This window comes from Podarcis raffonei, chromosome 1 (assembly GCF_027172205.1).
Source record: "Podarcis raffonei isolate rPodRaf1 chromosome 1, rPodRaf1.pri, whole genome shotgun sequence".
NCBI lineage: Eukaryota > Metazoa > Chordata > Lepidosauria > Squamata > Lacertidae > Podarcis > Podarcis raffonei.
Genome location: NC_070602.1, coordinates 84,866,941 through 84,886,022, shown reverse-complemented (window position 1 = coordinate 84,886,022; position 19,082 = coordinate 84,866,941). Strand labels below are relative to the sequence as shown.

The 19,082-nt window shown below is 48.1% G+C and overlaps 1 protein-coding gene across 1 annotated transcript; it reads right to left on the bottom strand.

Moving 5' to 3' along the window:
• Positions 1-1,188: 1,188 nt before the first annotated feature.
• DNPEP (aspartyl aminopeptidase) lies at positions 1,189-18,686 on the bottom strand. The gene is made up of 15 exons (XM_053401052.1): positions 18,563-18,686; positions 18,341-18,407; positions 15,278-15,366; positions 14,992-15,105; positions 14,131-14,256; positions 11,297-11,427; positions 9,945-10,029; positions 9,682-9,786; positions 9,167-9,244; positions 6,593-6,676; positions 5,363-5,523; positions 4,209-4,248; positions 3,024-3,125; positions 2,282-2,449; positions 1,189-1,606 (listed from the first exon to the last, which is right to left on the bottom strand). Exons 1-15 carry the CDS (start codon positions 18,566-18,568, stop codon positions 1,556-1,558), a joined length of 1,407 nt encoding a protein of 468 aa, XP_053257027.1. The 5' UTR covers positions 18,569-18,686; the 3' UTR covers positions 1,189-1,555.
• Between the last annotated feature and the right edge of the window lie 396 nt (positions 18,687-19,082).

Here is a 19,082-nt window from a genome sequence, read left to right as displayed (position 1 = left end):
CACCTGTTGCTCCCCACACTTTTGCCTCTGACGCCACCCATCACTGACACACAGCATCCACAGGTGGCTGCCATTGAGCAAACAGAGGCCTCCAGCTGAAAAGGTTCCTCACTACACCATGCATGGCGACACTACAGTCAGCTTCTTGTGTTATTCCCTTCCAACAGAACACCTGAAGGAGAAACTATGGGGGTATTAAGCAAATGGTTCAAATCTGGAGGAAGGTGACCAGGTTGACAAGGCAGTCATGTCTGTGTCTTTTCTATTTCCTGTCCACTTTTCATTAACACCACTTGTCTAGATTAGAGCTAAAACCACAGGCTCTGCTAAAGACAGGTATGTATTGTTTGATGATGCTTTGAACCTCCAGTCACTATTTTAGATTAGAGCTGTCAATCTTCCGCCCTAATACGGAGAGCTGGGAAACCCATATTCCTACTTCCCAGGACCAGGCCTGCATAGGGACTGAGGGCACTTTCAGACTATCAGTATATTCAGATTGGATTCAAGCACATACTGGCAAACTCTGGTTGCACAATTACAGTGGACCAGGACATCCTGCACCAAAAACCTGCTTCTCCTAAAGCCTATGCTCTTTGCAATAAGGAAAGTGATGGGGAAATGCACAGGAAAGTGTGGGATAACACTTGCACTGATGCAATGTCATCTAACCTCCTGGCAAACAATTCAGGAGGAATGCTCAGTGAACAAGTCTTCTGGAGCTCCCTGAGTAAGGAGATTCCATTCATTGGTATCTTAGGGCTGCCATACATCCTAAATTTCCTGGAAATTGCCAGAACTTGGCTGTCAAAAACAGTGTCCAGGTGAAATTATCTGGGAAAATCAGAACGTACGTCAACCCAATTTTTGTGTCTGGATTTTCACTTTTGAAATATGGCAACTCTATGGTATCTAGGCAGCCAAGTTTCTGGGGATTCCCTCATCCATGGCAAGATAAAATAACCCCCCCCCCCCCAGCTACTAGAATTATGGATAGAAAATGGTGCTGAACAGTGCATTCCCACAAATGTAATCTACCTGGTGTGATCTTGTGTACTTGCCTGTGTATATAATGCCTCTCAGACATTGCTTGCTTGGCAGCCAGTACCTCTCATTCACACAGGGCGGTAGCTAATTTAGAACCCAACCAAGTGAATGAGCAAAGGATGTGGGAGTGGGATGATCCAATTAAAAGTATGCATCACTTGGCATTTATTCAATGCTGGAATTTCACCCATAATTTCAGTGCCCACTTAAAGCACGAAGATGACTGTAGATAGCCCTTTAACATGTCATTATCTTGAATAAAGTTTTCTATCAGCTATGAAGGAGCGAGGATGAGCTGTTCTATGGCACAGCCTCTCTGGATCAGGCCCTCCTGGCTGTACGCAAGCCTCAAATGCCCAGCCTCTTTTGGAAAATGACTGTAGAAAGGGGGGGAAAGATGCAACTCTCCAGAAGCAGTCGTTCCATGAGCCGCTGTACAACATGTGCCTTAATTGCTATCTGGCCAGGGAGAGGGGGCGTTAGCCACTTCCTGTGCTTGAGATGCTCTTCAGTTGCTCAGCAGTCCCTGATCCAGCACTGGGAACAGCTCAAAGAAGGCCTGGGAAAGAAGGAAGGAAGGAAGGAGGAGAGAAAGAGGAGGAAGAGTCAGGTTTGGTGGGGGAAGAACAACCCTCGGGGGGGGGGGGACGGGGCAGCTGTCAAACACACACATATGATGGCGTCACCATGGCAGCAGGAGAATCGTGAGGCACCATGTTGCCACAGAAACCGATCACCGACTGGAGGGCACCATCGTTGCCATGGTAACATACAGACAAGATTACAAGGAAGAGATAGGGAGTGGGCGGCAGCAGGGCTCAACCTGCAACCCGGGGCGGGGAGGATGGTGACCTCAATACGTATGGAAACCTTGCTCCTGTCTGCCAAGCTCTTCTCACACTTTGTGCCCCCCTCCTCCTCAACCTGCTCCCCAAACAATACACAGGGCCAGAGGGAAAGCTCTCTGTTTACATTGCCCTTCCCTTTTTCCTGGCCTGCTCCCAACCGTACAGCCAAGGCCCGTGACAAGAGAGTTTCTTTGCAAAGGAGATACTCCTCTCTCACGCCACTCAAGCTTCCTCAGTCTAGCCTAACTCACAGGGTTGTTGTAAGGACAACCTGGGAAAGGGGTGGGTGGGAGACCTGGGCACACACCCACACCCTTGGAGGCAGCAGAAAACAGCTCCGCTCAATGCAAACGCTTTCCCTCTGCCCCACCTGAGCTGCCACCCACCTTGAAGAGAGTGATGGACTGCAGGACGCTGGAAGTGCAGCACATCTCGCGGATGGAGTGCATGGCCAGCTGCGGGGAACCCATGTCCAGGACGCGCAAGCCAAGGCGGGAGGCCAAGATGGGCCCAATGGTGCTGCCGCAGGGAGAGTCATTCCGAACCATGAATTCCTGCAATAGGCAAATGAATTGCTTTCTCTTAAGGCTCCTGAGCAGCTGATTTGGCCTTGACACTGTCCAGGGGTTGGGGACTCCCTTTAGTTGTTGGACGAGGCCATTAAGAAAGGCGGCCAGATATGGATCTACTGAGCGTCGATGATGGGAGTGGAGGAGGTCTTTGGGGAGAAGGTTCTGCGCACCTATGTGCACAACCCCAGCATCAAGAGACAGCCATGAGGTGGAAATGCTGTCAACACTCCACAGACCTTAAAACCCAAGAAGGAACAGCCAGGGGTTGGAGACAGAAGGAAGCGGAAAAAACCCATCTTCAGATAAGGGGTAAGGCCTTCCCCCATAGCATTTAATCCTGAAGGCCCACCATTTCTGGTCCCAACTCCCGCCCCCCAATGGCAGATGGGGCATCTTGCCCCATTGGTCCTTGGCTGCAGAATCTACAGTACAGGGACATAGCACTTGTGTATTTCCCTACGCTGGCCGATCCAAACTCACCCTCTAGTGGCCACAGTATTAAGTGCAAGGGGAAAGCTTGGGAGTAGCTCTTGAGGTAGAGAGGAACAATGCTTACTTGCAGGGGGACGTCCACACGGCTGGCAATTTCTCGGATCAGGGCCTCGGTGACAGCAGTAGAGGCATAGCGCTGGTTGCTGTTCACTTTTATTGTAGGGCCCTGCATGAGAAACCAGAGGATTCAGAACAAAAAGATGTACTAAGAAAGGAGATGCGGTCTGCATACATCAAGAACATAAAGCTTTGCTTCCCGAAAGCATGAGCTGCAACAGAGAGAAGGCGGTGTGGAAGCCAAAAGGAACCACTGGAAAGCAGAGACCTACCCCACGGCAATCTTGCCCCAGAATAATGCAGTAGTTATATGTATCCCCACACAGAAACAAGCGTAGGCCTGAGTCTTCCTTTGGGCTTTCAGACATTCTTCCCTCTGCTCTTCTGGCTTGTGGGATCAGGAGACGAGCAACCACCATGAACCCCCCAGTCACGGAATGGGACCAATGCTTGCCACCAGACATCCAAAGTCCTAGAACAAGCCCCCTGCCCCACTAAATACAACAACAGAAAAATCCACTGGCATAATCATTCCTTCCATCTACCGTAGCTAGGTTTGAGTGACATTGCTTATGTAGGCAAAACAGCACCACTACCCCAATACAAAATCTTAAGGGGCTTAGGCAAGCTCCTAAAGTTTGCAGAAGTGCTACAATATTTTTATTTTGGGGGAGGAATACCCAAAAGCCAAAGGAGGATTGAGCATGCTCAGTGGGCACACGATACTGAATAATGGGCAAGGGGGAATGAAATGAAACACCCTATCAGAATGGCAGGGGCAGTTGGCTGAATCCAGAACAAGAGCACTGCACACTATAATATTCTGTTGCAGCTCCAGCCTGTAAGGTATACATCACAAATATTGAAAAGGACAGGACTGTAACTAATATGTTGTTTCCAGCAATCGAATAACCTTTGGCATACTTCCCAACATCTAGGCTACGGGAGCAAAAGCAAATCCCACACACACCCCACCAGCATCTCCAAAAGCTCATTCTTACATTCAGAGGCAAAGTTTTGTGTATTAAAAACCAATGTTATCAGGTCTTAAAGAAGAATTAACTTCAGTTTCAGGAGTAAGTTTTGCTATCTCCCCCGTTCAACTTGTGCTGAGGACGACTCTGCTACTGCTTGCAGAGAGTCTGCCTTAGTTTTCCACATTTTATTGTTGCCTCGTGGCCCCATCACCTACCTTGTGGAACTCTGGACGGTGGTTCTTATCGTGCTTGTCGCTGCAAAAGGGAGCATCAAATTAGACCCTGGCCAAGTAGATCCAAACTCTTAGAAACATGAGGCTGAATTTCGAAGAAGAGACAGTGGAATGAAACTAAGAAGAGATGTGGTGTTATTTCAATGCCTGGGAGCAATTTCAAAAGAAGCAGGATTTTTTTGGGGGGGGGCAGAGTGGCGCTCCTGATGTGTCAGTGAGAACACCTGTACGCAGATTTATGCATAAAGGACTTTTATTAGAGCGGAGACAGGCATTCTGGGGAAGAGGAGCACTGCCATATGCCAGTGGCAGGATGAGAAAGACCCTCTTGACAGTGATGCCTAAGAGCTGCATCTAGCCCAAGGGCACCATTTGCCAGGGGGCAGATTCAGCGCTGGGTACATCATCTGGAACAAGCCAAACTCGGAAGTTAGAAGAGCACCTCCATTTTCTGACTTTCAGCATACGCTGCCAAACTGTTTTCTAGGACCATGAGGCCTGGGAGAGAGAAAGTGCATTTGTCGGGGAAGGCTGAACATAACTACTGGTTCTGCCTCAATCCGTGTCCTTTGCCAAAACGCTACCCCTGAGGGTGGTTCCAAATGCTGCAGGACAACAACTCCCGTCATCCCTGACCACCAGCCATGCTGGCTGGGGCTAATGGGATTTGGAGTCCAACAATGTGTGCAGTGGGGGGGCAGATTCCCCAGTTCTGCTCTGGAGGGGTCCAAGGCCCAGGACTTATGGTCAACAGTTTAGGGAGCCTTACTTCCTTGTTATAATTGAGGGAAGGGCCTTTAAATAGATGACTTGGATTTTGCAGATTAGCCTAAACTGATAAAGAGATGTTTCTGACCTCAGGATTTTCAAGTTTGAGAGTTGGTAAGTCAGACAGCTTGCATTTCTATCCTACAGTTTTAAGTATCAAACAATTTCGTTTATAAAACCATGGGACTAGATTTTATTTTATTTTTTAATGAAAGCAGAGCCTCTTTGAAAGCCGAATTCCACAACAGATGCCAACTTTTCAGTTTGTACCGCAAACCAGCAAATTCACAGCAGAATGCCTAATATTTAGTAAAATACTTGCTAAACCCTCGTGCATTTCTTCCTGCTGGGCACAGCAACATACTCACGCATAATTGGGGTGCACGGCATGGGCCATGTCAGCACTGATCATGCAGGACTTTGGCACGGCTTCCTCAAAGGCTGTCAAGTTCTGGGGCGAAGCAGAGATGCGCCGAAGGACAAGTTCAGTGAGGAGCGAGCCAGCCCCCTGTGCACTCTGGGAACCAACCTGCCAGATAAGTCAAGTCAGTAAAGGAGCCAGCAAGAAGAGCCTTTTTAACCCAGAAATATTCCACCTCCCATCTCAGTGTGGTGCAGCAGTTAGGAATGCTGGCTTATGATGGGTGTGGGGAACCTTTGCCCCTCTAGATGCTGCTGATATACAGCCCCCATCAAGCAGGGCCAATGGTCAAGGACAACAGGAGTCAGCAACATCTGGAGAAGCAAACATTTCCCACCCCTGGACTAGGACCTTGAAGACGAGGGCTCAAATCACTGCTGAACCAGCAAGGTGGATGGGTGAGCTTGGGCCAGTCCCTCTCAGCTGAGCCTACTTCACAGGGTTGTTCTGAGGATAAAATGGAGACAGGGAGAAGCAGGAATGCCATCCTTGAGCTCCTTAGAAGAAAGGTGTTGCATAAATGAATGAATAATGTTTCAGAGAGCAGACGTGTTTCTGCCCCTTAATTTCTCATAACATTTCCCCTCATCATCTATCAAACCATCAGGTGGAGCCACTCTCCAAATAATAATATTCATCTAATGCTCAGAACGGCGGGGTGAGCTCCCGTCTTTCAGTCCCAGCTCCTGCCCACCTAGCAGTTCAAAAGCACCCCCGGGTGCAAGTAGATAAATAGGGACCGCTTACTGCCGGGAAGGTAAACAGCGTTTCCGTGTGCTGCGCTGGCTCGCCAGATGCAGCTTCGTCACGCTGGCCACGTGACCCGGAAGTGTCTCCGGACAGCGCTGGCCCCCGGCCTCTTAAGTGAGATGGGCGCACAACCCTAGAGTTGGACACGACTGGCCCGTACGGGCAGGGGTACCTAATGCTCAGAACAGGATTTCACTTTCCACTTCTGCAGCAACATAGGAGGCTGCCTTATACCGAGTCAGACCACTGATCCATCTAGCTCAGTATTGTCTACACTGATTAGGAGCAGTTCTCCTACCTGGAGATGCCGGGGATTGAACCTGGGACCTTCTGCATGAAAAGCAGATGCTCTACCCCTGGGCTATGGCCCTTCCCTCTTTTCTACCCAGAATGTAGCCTTGCCCATCCACAACTGTCTCGTACTGACCTCTTCATTGTCATAAAGTGCAACCAGGCGCACATTTGGTTCTTTGGCAAGAGCTCCAGGCTCTTTGCTGGATTCAATCAGTGCCTGTAGAAAAACGTAAGGGGAAAAGGTTAGGGAGTGCCTAATGGGGCAGGATAGGGAGTGCCCTGGGACAAAAATATTTGCTACTAGTCTATGCGTTGCTATCTTGTGAGCTGACTTCTTAAAGAAACCATGTCAGCGTCTCCCTTCATGTTCTCAGTACGTTAAATTCTGTACTTACAATTGAACTATTTTTCTTTAGTCTGTAGGTTAGACTGGCCTCCGTGGCCTGAACATTTGCAAAGGTTCTCTACTGAGCCGACTTCTTAAAGAGTACCGGTTTCTCTGCAATGCTAGATCCCTTCTGGCACCACAGGAAAGACTACTTATGGCTTCTGACTAGATGTCTGTCGTCCCCCCACCACCTGTGCCCATCCTAGGTATCTGGGAAAGTATACAAGCTCAGGGACTGTGAGTTTTGTGCTTCCAGCTGTCTTGGGCCTCTAACTACAGCAAATGGAAGGACTCCCTTGGGCTCAACTCTTAAGCTGCAGTCCCATGTCAGAAAGCTGGTGTACTGGGGAGAAGAGTGTCACCAGGGTAGATAACTGGTGCCTTTAGTCATTTCACAAAAAGGAGAATTTAAAATCACATGCTGCTTCCGCTGTAGTGCAACAGTTCTGGAAAAAGCTGTACCTGGGCTTCTGGGATTGATATATAATGAGTTGAAAAAGATGTTGAAATATACATTTGTTAAGAAACCAGAGGCTTTTCTTTTAGGAATAGTAGGAAATGAGATAAATAGAAAGGCCTGCAAACTTTTCCAATACGCAATAACTGCAGCGAGAATACTACTGGCCCAAAGATGGAAACAGGAACAACTACCGACGTTAGAAGAATGGAGAATGAAACTGATAGACTATGCAGAACTAGCTAAACTAACGGGGAAGATCAGATAACTATGAGACCAAAAGTTCATCGAAAATTGGGGAAAATTTTCAGATTATTTGAAATGTATTTGTGATGAGCAAATAACGCTAGTGGGATTTCAAGAAGCTCTGTGAATGTTTGAGTAATATTGTGTTGAAGAAAAATAAGAGAGTGAAGGCATATAAAATGCAATATATAAATTAGGAAATGTGTAATTAAAAAATTGAATAATGGATGATTGTTAGAGAGGCTGAAGGAAGTCCAAAAGAGAAAATATGTGATAAATTTAGGTTGGATATTATAAACGTATGTTGGAAAATTAATAAAAATTATTTATAAAAAAAGGAAAAAGCTGTACCTGTCAATGCCCTACCTTTTGACAAAACTTTACAAAAGACCCAAGGCCCATGCCTGATGCTACATACCGTATTTTTCGCACCATAGGGCGCACTGGACCATAGGGCGCACCCAGTTTTTAGGGGGGGGAAATCAAGAAAAAAATTTTTCCCCCCCAGCCCCAAAGAGCAGCGTACAGGCTGCGCACAACCTCTCCCTGCCGGAGGGGTTGTGCGCGGCTATGGCACAAGCCAAGGCAGCGAGCAGGATGGATCCCGCTCGCTGTTTTGGCTTCCCCTTTAGCCCCGTACAGCCTCTCCCTACCGGGAGAGGCTGCGTGGGGCTAAAGACTCCATAGCCCCGTGCATCCTCTCCTTGCCGGAGGGGTTGCGCGCAGCTATGAAGCAAGCCAAAGCAGCAAGCGGGATGGATCCCGCTTGCTGTTTTGGCTTCCCCTTTAGCCCCGTGCAGCCTCTCCTTGCCGGGAGACGCTGCACAGGGCTTTCCTAGGAGGTGGGGGGATTCACCCACCTCCCGCAAAACCGGCAGAAGCCGCGCAACTCCTTTAAAGAGATCGCGGCTTCTCCTGGCTTTTCTGGGAGGCGGGAGAAGGGACTGATGCGGCCAGTCAGTCCCTTCTCCCTCCTGTGGAAAAGCCTGCAAGAGCGCACGGAGCTTGTGTGCAGCTCTTGGGGGCTTTTCCCGCCTACCTCCCCCCTGCATTCGCTCCATAGGACGCACACACATTTTCCCTTGCTTTTTAGGAGGGGAAAAGTGCGTCCTATGGTGCGAAAAATATGGTAAATAAACACTGCACTTGGCTGCTTCTGACTTTCTCCTCACCTCCCCCCCCCCGCATGTGTGGTTTACTTCCATGTAAACCACAGTATTCCATTTCATCTGAGCTGGAACCCTTGTGGTTCTGCATAACCCCTCCATGATTTGAAATGTTTCTCTACCTGTTGCTACACACAGAGAGAGCCCCAGAGGTATATTTCTGCACACAGCCATTCCCACAAACATAGGAATAGTTTCACCGTGCAAAGTGGTTAAATGGGTCACCCCACCTTTTGACTGCAAGAGTAACGGGTGATTTTAGTACATGGGGTGGGGATGGAATGTGAAACAATAGAGCAAGGGTTAGAAGTAGTTTCTAGGTGACTTCTGGGGGAAACACAAGTTATTAGAGCAGATTAGAGGATGGCTCCTTTCCATGGCACTGATGGATCACAGAAGAGGATTCATCTCTGACCCGACACCCCCCCCCCGACCGCACAAAGTACTCACCTGCAGGGCACAGTAGCTGCTGTGGAGGTTGTCCAGGCGAGGGGAGAAAATGAACTCACTGAAGGCGCCACCTAGTGTCTGGAGGAGGATTCACCAGAAAGAAAAAATCCTGAGCTGGGACCAACCTTTCCCTGGTTCAGTCTGTCTGCCACAGCACACATTCTCCCTGCAGGTTTTGCAAACGGGTTGGAGAGTGGCAGCTGGGATCTTTCCCCAGGAGATGAATGAGAATCTGGAACAAGCATCTCTCTCTACGCCTCTCTCTCTCTCAGACCAAACGGTGGGGGACCTGTGGTTCTCCTGATATTGCTAGACTACAACCCCCACCACTGACCTTGCTGGCTGGTAGGAAGCTCACAGGTTCCCCATTGCTGTGCTAAAGGAAAGTTGCATGGAGCTAGAAAATGTAATGAGTTCAACCATGTGACCCTTAGAAAGCTAGCTCTGTCCAAAACCAAACCCCACTGCCAACCCCTAAAGCACCATTTATTTATTTAATAAAACAGGATACTCACAGGAGGCTGTGTATCCACCAGGCACAACTCCATCTCCACCACCTGCTCCGGTTTCACCTTCAGCTGGGAGCAGAGGAGGGCCAGCAGGGCTGGAGAGTGACGACTCTGTGAGAAGGAAAAGTTGTGAGAAGGTAAAAGAGACTTACTCCACTCTGGAAAGCTGTCAGTTCTCTCCCTTGTTTTGGACTTGCATACTGTACCTCTCCAGCCAATTCAACAGCATCCTTGTGTCCCCCCCCCCCCCGCTGCCTCCCCAGCCTTACCTGGAGAGATGAGGTACAAGCTGTGTCTGTCTTGGACGTCTTCTTTTCCAGGGCCTCCTGGACTTCTGTGGCCAGAATCGGGACCCTGGGAACGGCAGGTGTGTTGGCTGTTTAACTGGCCTGCTCATTATTGCTGCTTCCTGGGAAATTTGGCTCCAAGAAGCAACTGGAGCCCACGGAGCCACCAAGACCCAACAGCACAAGACACTTCCAAAGAAGCCACTTGGTGAAAGTCAGCCCCCCCCCGGCAGAGCAAGAAACACTGTAACTACACCTCACCTTTTTTCTCAGGGAACATCCCCTCCCATTGCCATCACATCCCCTCCCATCATATTGGTAGCATGGTCCTGATACCCAACAGCCAAGTGCTGGGGAACCTGTGGTCCTCTAGGCCAGGGGTGGAGAACTGGATCCAGCCAGCAGTCTGGATCCTTATCATCTCCATGGCCAAGTTTGACATACTGGCAGGGCCGCTCCACTGTCAACCACCTGGCGTCACAACGATGTCAGGTGGGCCACCTTCTTGCTTGTACGGTACATGAAGCTTGAAGTCCTGACAATCAGCTGAGCGTCAGGGTTCCAGCACACTATGCACAGCTGTGTGCAAGCACCACCTGATTGTTGGGGCTGGCACAGAGCCATGCAAGGAGCTATGCACAAGGCTTGGGAGGCGATGCTGATCACACAGGCCAGGTGTAGGGCAGGTGGGTATGACTTGGTTAAAACTTAGACAGGCACGTGACAAAGACCATCATTTCAGCAGGCATTTTCCACTGGTTTTCTGCTTTTACAATGAATTTTAATTATTCTTTTTCTCTATAAGGTGTAGTTTTTTTTAAAAAAACTTATGTATGCTGCTTAGGAACTCTAAACATTAAGTGGTCTATAATATTGGAAGTAAAAAAACCAAATAAAGATGGGGTGCCAGTAAGCCCTCCAGTCCCAACCAGTCCGATACGACTTATACACAGAATCCAGACCTGGGCCTCTCTAGGCAATCCTAAAGCACAGAGTATTGTATCAACATAGAAAGCTGTCATATATACCAAGTCAGGTCTACCTAGCTCGGTGCTGTTCAGACTGGCAGTGGCTCTCCAGGGCTTCAGACAGGGACCATTCCCAGCCCCCACCCCTGGAGATGCTGGGGATCTTGAGCCTGGAACCTTCTGCATGCCAAGCAGATGGTCTTCCTGTGAGCTAAGGTCATTCCCCATCACCCAAGGGGATCAAACTCTGCAGCAGACTCTCTTGCTGAAAGGCAAATGACAGGAGTGCCAGCCAAGCCTGCTGCCCCTCGCCCCAACCCACCATGGAATATATGAGCACAGAGGAACAGCAGTTTACACACTCACAGGTGCTGCTCTGTGTTTGGCCCGAAGCTCTCATTCACATTGCGCTGGAGGTGGATGGCCAGGTGTGGGATGCGGAGGATGGGCTGCTCCACCCTCACCAGCTGCTGCTCCAGGCGCCCTGTGGACAGGTCCTGAAATGGAAAACAGAAGGGGGACATAAGTGTAGGGTGTGCGTCATTCTGCCACTTTCACCCACTGGCATAATGTGGGAGAGGGGAGGAACAGGAGAGCGGGATTGAGGCAGCAGCTGTGAGCTAAAGCCTCTCATTGAACCACTGGTCCACCCAGCCTAGTGTTGTCTACAGCAACAGCTCTTTGCGGTATCGGGCAGGCCTCCTTCGCTGCCCGACTTGCAGATTCTAGAGATCAAACCAGGGATCAAATTGCAAAGCAGGTGATCTTCCACCCAGATATGGCCCTTCTGGAAAATAGAGCTATCATGAACAATCTAAGAAAAGTGCCCATGTGGGGGGGGGGGGAAGGCAGCTTATCAGGGGGAGAGACTGGAAAAGATTGGACCAATAGTTTAACTTTGCCCATGGTTTCACCAATACTGACAATCAGCGCTTTCAGAGGTAGAGGGGTGTGGGTGGGTGGGTGAATACTTCCCTCCCCCTACGCTGCTGGCTTGGACAAAAATGGGAGATCCTCCCTCCTTTAAAGTTGTTCAAAAACAACAACAAAAAGAAGAGATCTGTTTCAGCCCTGAGCGTCTGTATTTAAGCAAATCAGAAAGAATGCAAAAAAGAGACCCTTGTTCTCAAAATATGCCAACTAAGAGCATTTATGACAGCATTTTAGAACATGAGTTTGGAGGAACTTTTAGAAAGTTTCACATTTCAATTTGGTAAGAGTGTCACCATAACTATGCACCCTTCCATTCCCACTTCCCTAATAAATCTTCTGGCCCACACAGACCATGCACCTATGCTTGCAGGAACCTCATCTCCACTTGGTTTAAATTAATGTTTAATTTTAATCTCAGGTAGGTGTAGGTGTGAACAGAATTGCAGAATGGAACAAAGCCCCAAACATCTTTTTGATCAGAACTTTCATCTCTTCATCGCTTTTGATTTCAGTCATATTCAAACAAGTACTTTAAAGTATGCAAAGTATGGCACACTTTGAACTAGACTCCAGTCCTACTCAAGTGTAGCTAGGCAACCAGCTCCACTGAACACACTCATGTTTACCAGGGCAGAAAGCACTGATCGGGTAATTCATTAAACAGAAGATTAAAATTGCTGGTTTTTAATAACACTTTTATGGACTTTGTCTCCAGGGAAGGATATTTGCTGTTGGCATCTTTGTTGTATCTCAGTCTCAATCAAAACAATGCAATGCATGCAGCTTGATTATTCCACATGATAAACACTTCAGTTTCTTTCATCAAGCACCCTCAGAATATGTCAATTCATGTTAGCATTTCACAAACTACTTAAAAAACACCCAAGACAACCAACTAAAATCTTCAGTTTAACAGCATATAATAGCAAGAACCCCAAACAAAAAAAAGCAACAACTGGGCAATAGAGCTATCTAGAGTTTGAAATTGTGGAAACTGAGCTATTTCTCACACCTAACCCAGGGCAGTGGTGGAGAGGAAGTAGCCATATTCAAATTTCAGCCATGTGACCCCAAGGTTCTCACATTACTGGAGTGGCAACTGAAGACGTCATGCTGTAGGACAGAACAACATCTGGCCCTCAGATGTTGTTGGGAGTCTCCCAACTTCTGTCAGCCCCAACCAGTGTGGCCAATGATCAGGAATGATGCATGGTGGGAATCCAATGTCATCTAAAAGGCCAAGTTCACCAGTCCTACTGCAGCAGCTCCCAGGCTGCAGAGCAAATATAAGAATAGGCCTTGATGTGCAGGTGATGGAAACTTCAGGCCAATGCAGCCCACCAATGCTGCCATATGTCTGGATTTTCCCGGACATTATCTGGATTTCAAAGGGGGGAGAGATTTCCGAAAGGTGGCGCTTTGTCCTAGATCTTAGGCAAGTTCTTTTGGCTCAACAATTTTGGAGGTGTCCTGGTTTTTGAAATATGGCAACCCTACCCACCAAGTCTCTCTATCTGGCCCTTGGTACTCTTTCCTCCTCAGCCACACCCTTTAGTAGGTCTACTTCCTGCCCTCCTTGAGTGTTTCTTCCTAACTGGAATAGGTCCTTGTCCTTGTCAGTGTTTGTAAAAAAACAAAAAGAAAGGGTTCTGACCTCCCTTTGTTGCCTCAGCCTGGTCCTTGGACCCTTGTTGGCATAAAAGAGTCCACGAGAAAAGTATCCTTGCAGAGTTTTATTCTTAAAAGTCTTTCTGCAAAAGTGACTGACCAACTATACACACATCAACACTACCAGCTTTCACTAACCAACCAACCCAACCAACTAACATTTCTCACTCTATATATACACAGTGCAGGCCGCTGACTCATGCTGACCCAGCTTTTTAAGCATTAAAGCAACAGTGGCCAATTTTCAGCCATGACAGTCCTCTGATAATAACTTGTGGGTGTCTGGATAAAAGATAGAGAGGACTGTGTGTGTGTGTAGAAATTACTCAGCTGTCCAAAGATGAAAACTGCATTAGCTTCTTTGTGCACTTGTTGTCTCTGGCCCTCCCCACCCCCACTGGCATGTGGCCCCTGGAAGGCTGTCCAGAAATGAATTTGGCTCTTAGGCTGGCAAGTGTTCCTCATCCCTGCCCTAATGTGACATGGCTGCAATATTGGAGGTAAAGTCAGGTCTCTTCCAGTTGGAAAAACCTAAGCGTTGAAGAGCTCCTAAAGTCACATAGTATACACCACAGTGCAGGGCCCCAGCCAGGACTAACCTTGACGATGACTCTTCCTGCAACAGAGAGGTCACGGTCGAACCAGGTGCTCCAGATGCCCCCTCCATATGTCTCCACAGCCACCTGGACTGTGCCCTCCTGGCTACGTTTTGAGCAGCGTTTCACCTGGATGACACACAAGGACATTCATACGTATATCCCAACAGCACACACTGAATTAGCTCCTCAAATGGTAAGGAACTGACCGACAAGAAATAGGGCCAGAGTTATTGTCATAAGAGTGGGTGGCAGCTCTGGATTTTTTGCAGTTACATTCATCGTATACATATATACCAAGTTATGCACTCAATTGGTTGGTATTCTGTATGCATTTATTTGGTCCATTGCTTTTTCTTTAGTGTTAAAAGGTGCATTTCAGCAATTCCAGTTAAAAAATCCCAACCAACAGTTGTTGTTGTTTTTTTAAAAAAGGAGTGGAAGAAGGCAAATCCAAAGGGATGTTGTCCAGACTGCTGACAGAAGGAGGAAGCAAGTTTATCACAATTCTGCAAACACTGGCGATCCAATAACATAGGCAAAAGGAGTGGCCGAAAACAGTATTTGCAGGGATGGGGCACCTGTGGCCCTCCAGTTTGTGTTGGGAGTCCTACCTCTCACCACGACTACTGGCCATACTGGTGGGAGTTGGAATTCAACAGCATCTGGGGGGGGGGCATAGTCTCCCCACACCATCCATATTGGGTATCGGGAAGAGGCCTGTTCACAGAAAGTCAATGCATAGGGGGAGACAACAAATAATGCAGGACTGAGACAACAGAGGGCTGCAGGAGGGAAGGAATGCTAAAGAGTACCCAGGGGCATGCTAGGCAGTATTGAGGAAGGGGGGGGGTTGCTGCTTACCCGCAGACATGGACTGTCTGTGTGGGCTCCGATCAAGCTGAAGCCATTGCCTGGCTGGTACTGTCCCCCAACAGCAAAGGCGATCAATGTCGAGAGGTTTCTGGTCACAAAATACTAGTATGGCAGGAGAAGAGGGGTTAAAGAAAGAGTGGGAGACACCAGTGTTTTACCCAGTTCCATAGATGGGGTGCCTGGCAGAGGCCTCATCTGGAGCACCCCACTCCTTCTCCCACCACCCCAATTCCCAAATAAGAAAGGGAAGGAAGAAGCCGCTCTCTTTCCACACCTTTCGGTCAGGCTGGATATCCCAGTGTTCAGTTTCCTTCAGCTCCTGGAAACCAGCCTGAAGCAGGCGGCTCCGACATTCGGCCACCACTGCAAGAGAGGAAAACACAAGCAGTCATGAAGGGGGCATGAAGACACTCACCCCCAGCTGGCCAAGCTGCATGCAGAAGCAGGCTTCAAAGAGCTATTTGCTGCTCTGAACAAGGTGGAAGTTTGTGCGACTGCTCCCTCCTCCCCAATTACGGGACGACAGTAATGCTCTTCACTTGGGGATAGCCTAAAGCTTCAGCTGATGCAGAATTTTCCTCCCAGAAACTTAACTGGGGACAAGTGCTGGGATCCTGGGATCCCCTTTATTATACCAGCTGCACTGGCTGCTGGTCCCTCTCCAAGTTCAATTCAAGGTGCTGGCTATTCTTCAAAGCCCTTTATGGCTTGGAAACATACACCTCCAGGTCTCGCCTCTTCCCAATATGTCTGAGTCCTAAGGTCAGCTGGTAGGTGGTCTTTCACTGAGTGCATTTGTCTTGGTTTTGGGGTTCACAAGGTCTTTCTCTGCGGCAGCCTCCCTACTTGGAATTCACTGTCCCACACGTTTTGATGACAGAGCTTTGAAAGGCTGGGGTATAGGTAGGTAAACAAATAATGAAATTTCCCCCGGCACATGAGACTCTGAATGATACCCCACATCCCTGCCAAAAAACCAAAATCAGCATGATGCAGCTTAAATTGCACTCACAGGCCTATTTGTACTCTTGAACTCAAGTGTGAGAGTCATATTGTAATGTTATCATCCTGACTTGCTTACCCTACCCTAGCAGCAAGCATAGCCTCAGCTACAAAGCCTTTTGTGGCTTCCCAGCCTTTGCAGGTGAACATCCATGTTACCACACCTTCACAGAAATGATAAGGATTTGCTGCCGCCCCTGCACACGGAAGGATAGGCAACTGCTCAGAACACCCTTTGGGCTCAGATGTCCACAGAGAGCAAACAAGAAATGTATTAAGGAAAGCAAGATAAACACTTGAGGAAAGGCGAGGCCAGACTGAGCCAAAGAGGGTACAGAGAAAAAGCACTTATGGTAAATAAATTCTCATCTACACAGGGCTCAAGCATTTGCCCTTCTAAAGCTCCTTCCCTAGAAATGTTTCTTGTGACATCTCTGTGCAACGATTAGAATTAATTGTGAAACGCTAACAAAGAATGGTGGGTAATATTCAGTGCTAGTCCAGATCAGATCAGATCCACTGAAATTAATGGGCATGACTAACTTGGATTCATTTATTTCAATGGGTTTACTCTGAGCAGAATTTAGCTGACTACAAGCCTGAGCCTGTACTTCTGCCCACTGAGCATCCAACACAGTGGAGAAGATAAACCACCCTCCTTGTATTTTAAAATGCTCCAGTGAACCTCCTTGAATCAAGCAGAACCTGTTTGAGCCTCTACAAGGGAAATGAAACAGATGATTCAACGAATGGTACATTATGCTCACCAAGACTTGCAGATAAGGAACATGTTGCAGATAAGGAACATTAAAGTTCTGCAGAAAATTATGAAAGTGGAATGAAAAGCATCCCATAATCTTCCAAAAGTTTAATTATTAAAAACATTTAAATACCAACTTATCCAGAATTTCAGGTAGTGAACCAACTGTATCACAGTACAAATACAGTAAGATGGATGAAAATCCTTAAAAGCTACTCAAGTTACAAATTAGAAATGATTGGGCAAATAACATTTTTTCCCCCTGCCTGGTGCCAAAAAGAGAGCCTAAGTACCAGGCAAGGCAATTTAGGAAGGTTGCCCCCAGGAGGACTATAGGCCGATAAAAGCCCTTTATTTTGTTGCTGGATGCCAAACATCTGACACAGTAGTCACCTGGAGAGGTTACATCTACACCATACATTTAAAACATTCATACCACTGTTGTCATTGTAACCCCCTAGGAATCCTGGGAACTGCAATTTGTTAAGGGTGTTGATCTCACAGAACTACAATTCCCAGCACCCATAAACTATAGTTTCCAGGATTCTCCATGAATGTTAAACTGCTATAAGAGTGCTTAATGGTGCAAGTGTGACCACAGTCTCAGCAGAAGATCTTAAAGGTGGGTGCCCTCAGGCTTAAGGGCTGAATGCAGCATCCAAGGTCTCTATCTGGCCCTCAGCCCTTTACCCACTCCACAGCCCTAATGGCTCTGCTTTTTCTTGACTAGAATGCATACACCTCACATTTATTTATTTCTAATATAATTTTATTTTTTATTTTGACAGAGTAATAAGAATAAATAAATAAGAATAAAAATGTGCATCCCACCCCCGAGACCATTCCATGGTAACTATCCAACCTCCCAAAATTTCAACACCTCTTGTGATGGTTTGACCCCTTTCCGTTTTAACAGTACGAATTCTACAAACACTTTCCATATCTCCTCAAATTCATTTCTCCTGCATACAACCCGTCTTACCTTAATAGCACATATTAATATATCATTAATGGCTATATCCCACACCACTTTATACCATTTTTCCATTTTATATCCACCTTGCCCCTTTCCACTTCCTAGCCATAGCTGGCAACTTTTCCCTTGTTTAAAGGGAAATTCCCTTATTCCGAATAGGATTCCTCGCAAGAAAAGGGGAAAGTTGACACATATGTTCCTAGCTATAATAACTCGTGCAGCTGTCAATAAATTTGTGAGCAAGTCCTTCCCAGCCTGTGAACCTTCCACGCCATCATAAATTGATAATAATGGTACTGCTGGACTTTCGGCCAGCTTTAACCCAATGATTTCTGTTATCTCCTTATGTACCCTCCGCCCCGCCCCCCCAAATTGTGCATATTTACACCCCTCACACCGCGCATTTAAAGCACACTGCTTACCCCCCCCTCCACAGAATCCTGGGAAGTGTAGTTTACTCCTTCGGAAGAGCTACAATTCCCAACACCCAGTTCCTGGGATTCTTCAGGGGGAAGACATGTGCTTTAAATGCATGGCAGACCTCCCGTTGGAGAAGTACTTCCCGGGCGTGAAGCCCCCGGTCCCGGGCTCCGTCTTACCGTGATAAGGGGAGGGGCTCCGGCTGATAAACTTGAGCAGCTCCTGCGCCGCCTGCTTGGAGGTCGCCTGCGGAAGGAAAGGGAGCGAGTCACGAGGGGGCACCGGAGCAACCCGGCTTCGCCTCTGCGCGGACGCCCCAAGGCCACGAGGCCTCCCGAGAGACCCTCCGCGCTCCTGCCGCCCCCGTCCCTCTCCGCAAAGCCCCCTCAAGCTTATACTACCTGCATGGTTGCCCTGCTCCGGCCCGGCCAAAGAACGATACCCACGCCGCTTCCCTCTCTAGCAAGAACCGGCCCCGCCCCGCCCGTCTGCGCTGGGCCTGCTGGGCCTTGGGAAGGGAAGTGGCGGGCGGAGCCCCCTCTGCAGGCAACTCTCGGTAGGGCCCGGGACGCCGCTTCGGAGGTCCGCCGCCGGCGCGGAGAGCTGGCCGTACGTTGTAATCGCGATGCTTGCCATAATAAGCCAGCTTTTCATAGAATCACAGAACTACAGTAGGAAGGGACCCGAGGGTCATCTAGTCCAACCCCCTGCAATTGGCATAAGTGTGTTCCTGCTGTGTGCAACCAAAGTCCTACCAAGTGCTTTTTTCTAGGGGGGCGCATACTCCTAAACATTTTGTGACTCAGTTTGGCCTCATTGAGGGGCAGTATTTCAATATCAGTAGGAAAATGAGAGTACCCCTAAAGAATTTAAAAAAAAAAAAAACACTGGTCCTACCCATGACTTTTAAGGCTCCGTTTT